At 40.4% G+C, this 2,661-nt stretch overlaps 1 protein-coding gene across 1 annotated transcript in view; it reads left to right on the top strand.

Moving 5' to 3' along the window:
- Positions 1–254, top strand: part of LOC306786838 (cytochrome P450 2K1-like) — a gene marked incomplete at both ends in the record, with an annotated part of 4,362 nt that extends 4,108 nt beyond the window's left edge. The window contains one exon of the mRNA XM_079281727.1: positions 67–254. Coding sequence (XP_079137853.1) covers positions 67–254 — 188 coding nt within the window. The remainder of the gene's footprint in view (positions 1–66) is intronic.
- Positions 255–2,661: the final 2,407 nt, after the last annotated feature.

Genomic DNA, 2,661 nt, shown 5'->3' with positions numbered 1-2,661 from the left:
GATGACAGCGAATTTTCACACGGTGTGATCCAATTGAACTCGTTGCAAATCTCTTTGTTCTTGCAGGTCGCAGGGCGTGTCCTGGAGAAAGTCTGGCAAAGATGGAGCTCTTCCTCTTCTTCACCTCCCTCCTCCAGTGCTTTCGTTTCACTCCTCCACCTGGAGTCCCAGAGGAAGAACTGGATCTGACTCCGGCTGTGGGCTTCACCCTCAACCCTTCACCTCATGAGCTGTGTGCCGTCAGTCGCCAATGAGGAAGAGAGCTGTAGCATGGCATTATACTGTAACTGTACATGCCCGTGACATGAATATTGTTTAACTCGCCCTCACAGGTAGCAGAACATACTGAGCAGCCGGAAAAGTACATCTATTTGTGTAAATATACAACAGTGGCATATAATGGCTGACGAGCTGTCTCACTCTGAATAAGTGAATACGTCCAAATTCCTACAGATTGTTCAAACTGTATACAAGTTACAAAGAAACACAGGCTAGACACGGCTTCATTAGCCTATATATTGCTGCTTCCAGGTCACTGTTGATGATTTTGACAAAACAATGTACTTGGTTTTGTAGAATTTGTCATGGGTTTACTTTCTTATATTGCATAAATGACATATCATGTATTAGCCCACTATAAATAAATCAAGGCTTGCCTCTTCCTATTGCCGATAGCCCATGTAGCCTGCATCTAAAAATGACAAGAATGTACAATTATACACTGTTATTTTTCTGTTCGAGAGAAATACTTGACAATTAAAAATATTGGACTTACTGTTGTCTTTAATGTTTTTCGATGGAAAACAAAACAAATAAGTAATAATTCTTAGGACTTGATAAAGGGGAAAAATCCATTAAAACTGCTTTTAAATTATGATTTGGTCAGTTGCTCGTCAACCGTAATGCTGCTTCTTGCTAACTTGTATTGAGCACATAGGACCTTACATATTGGGAAACACTCTGTGTTATGGATCTTATCAGCTTTCTGACACATGGAATGATGCAACAACCAAATAGGGCAATGACAGCTAAACAGAAAACCACCATAACACCAATTTAAGTGAGAAATTTATCCTGTCGGCCGAATCATTTTTTAAACCAATCTCCTGTCCACATGTGACCAGCATTGTCTTTGAGTTCTGTAGCCATGGTTTGGAGTTGAGAGAGTGCTTTGGTGAATGAGCTGTGTTGTTTGGAATGAAAGTACAAGAGTCTCCGAACATAACACAAACCCAAGATTTTTCTGCTGACAACATGTCTAGGGGCTGCACGTGGCGTAGTGGCTAACACTGTCACCTCACAGCAAGAGGGGCCCAGGTCCGTTCTCCTCGTTCTCCAGCTTCCTCCCACAGTCCAGCTTAGGTTATTTGGAGACTCAAAATTAGAGCGTGAATGTTTGTCTGTGCCCTGCTATCAGGACAGGATAAGGTTTGGACATGTCTAGGCTCATCCTCACTAGATGCCACTAAATCTTACACACCGGGCCTTCACGGTGTGCTGACCTTTAAAATGGCTTCGTGCTATTCTCCTTAAAGTGACACGCTGCACATTCTTTGAAATGTTGAGCTGAAGTACCGTTAAATGGTTAATTATTAACATAAACTCAAACATAAACTGGTTAATTTTTAAAGTAAACTCAAATGATTGATAAAATGTCAACAAAAGCGTCATCTTGTTTGGACATGTCGAGGGACATCCTGTTCCATGCCATCTGGCTCGTAGCGTGACCCAGATTCAGCCCTTTATTGAAGTCAGAAAGTGGGGAAATTCTGTTGAAATGAAACACATTTTTTTAAAGTTAATGTTAGAACTGTAATGGTATCGTTGAGTACTTACATCGGCACTTATTATCGGCATGTACTCAAAAGTAAGTACTTGTTCTCGGTCTGAAAAAAAAACACATTCGTACACATACTGTCGCAGGCTACAGTGTCAGGTCAAATTGGGGCAGGGCTTCACAATACTCACACAATATTGAACACAAAAATATTGTCTCTGACTTTGTTGAATGTGTGGCTTACTGGCGGTCATGGAAAGCCTTTTTCTGCCGTCCCCCAGTACAACCATTCTACTGGGCACTGTTGGGATCCTACTCGTCTTGTATGTATTTTTCCCAAACGTTGACCATCAGAGAAAGGAGCCTCCAGGACCCAGACCACTGCCTGTGTTTGGCAATTTGCTGCAGCTGAACCTTAAGTCACTCCACAGCACTCTGTTTGAGGTAAGCGATACCAAATCGTCTGTATACTGTATTGTTCAAAAGTGTGGAACAATCTGTTATTTTGGTATTTTAACATAGATAAAAACAATATAATTGAGACAAATAATATTATTTACATTTAGAATAGTCTTTGCCTTCCAAAGTGTATATGATTTAAAATGTAATTTAGTCTTACGGCCCTCTGCCGTCTCCTTGTAGTTAGATTGAACAGGATTTGTAAGGCCAGCTGATAGTCCCTGCTCAAATTCCAATAGTGCTACACTTACCTATTTCTGATTTTTAAGAATACCTTTGATAAAGTAACACACCTGTAAATTTCAGCTTGTTTAGGCATTATTGTGCACTAGACAGTGAAACAGGAATCTGTTCCTATTTATATGATTGAAAGTCTGTCTTTGTTGCTGAGCTTCAATGTATGTTACCAATAACTGTTGATTTTT

This window comes from Melanostigma gelatinosum, assembly GCF_949748355.1.
Source record: "Melanostigma gelatinosum genome assembly, chromosome: 13".
Taxonomy (NCBI): domain Eukaryota; kingdom Metazoa; phylum Chordata; class Actinopteri; order Perciformes; family Zoarcidae; genus Melanostigma; species Melanostigma gelatinosum.
The sequence above is the reverse complement of the archived record's forward strand: the minus strand, read 5'-3'. Positions and strand labels throughout refer to the sequence as shown.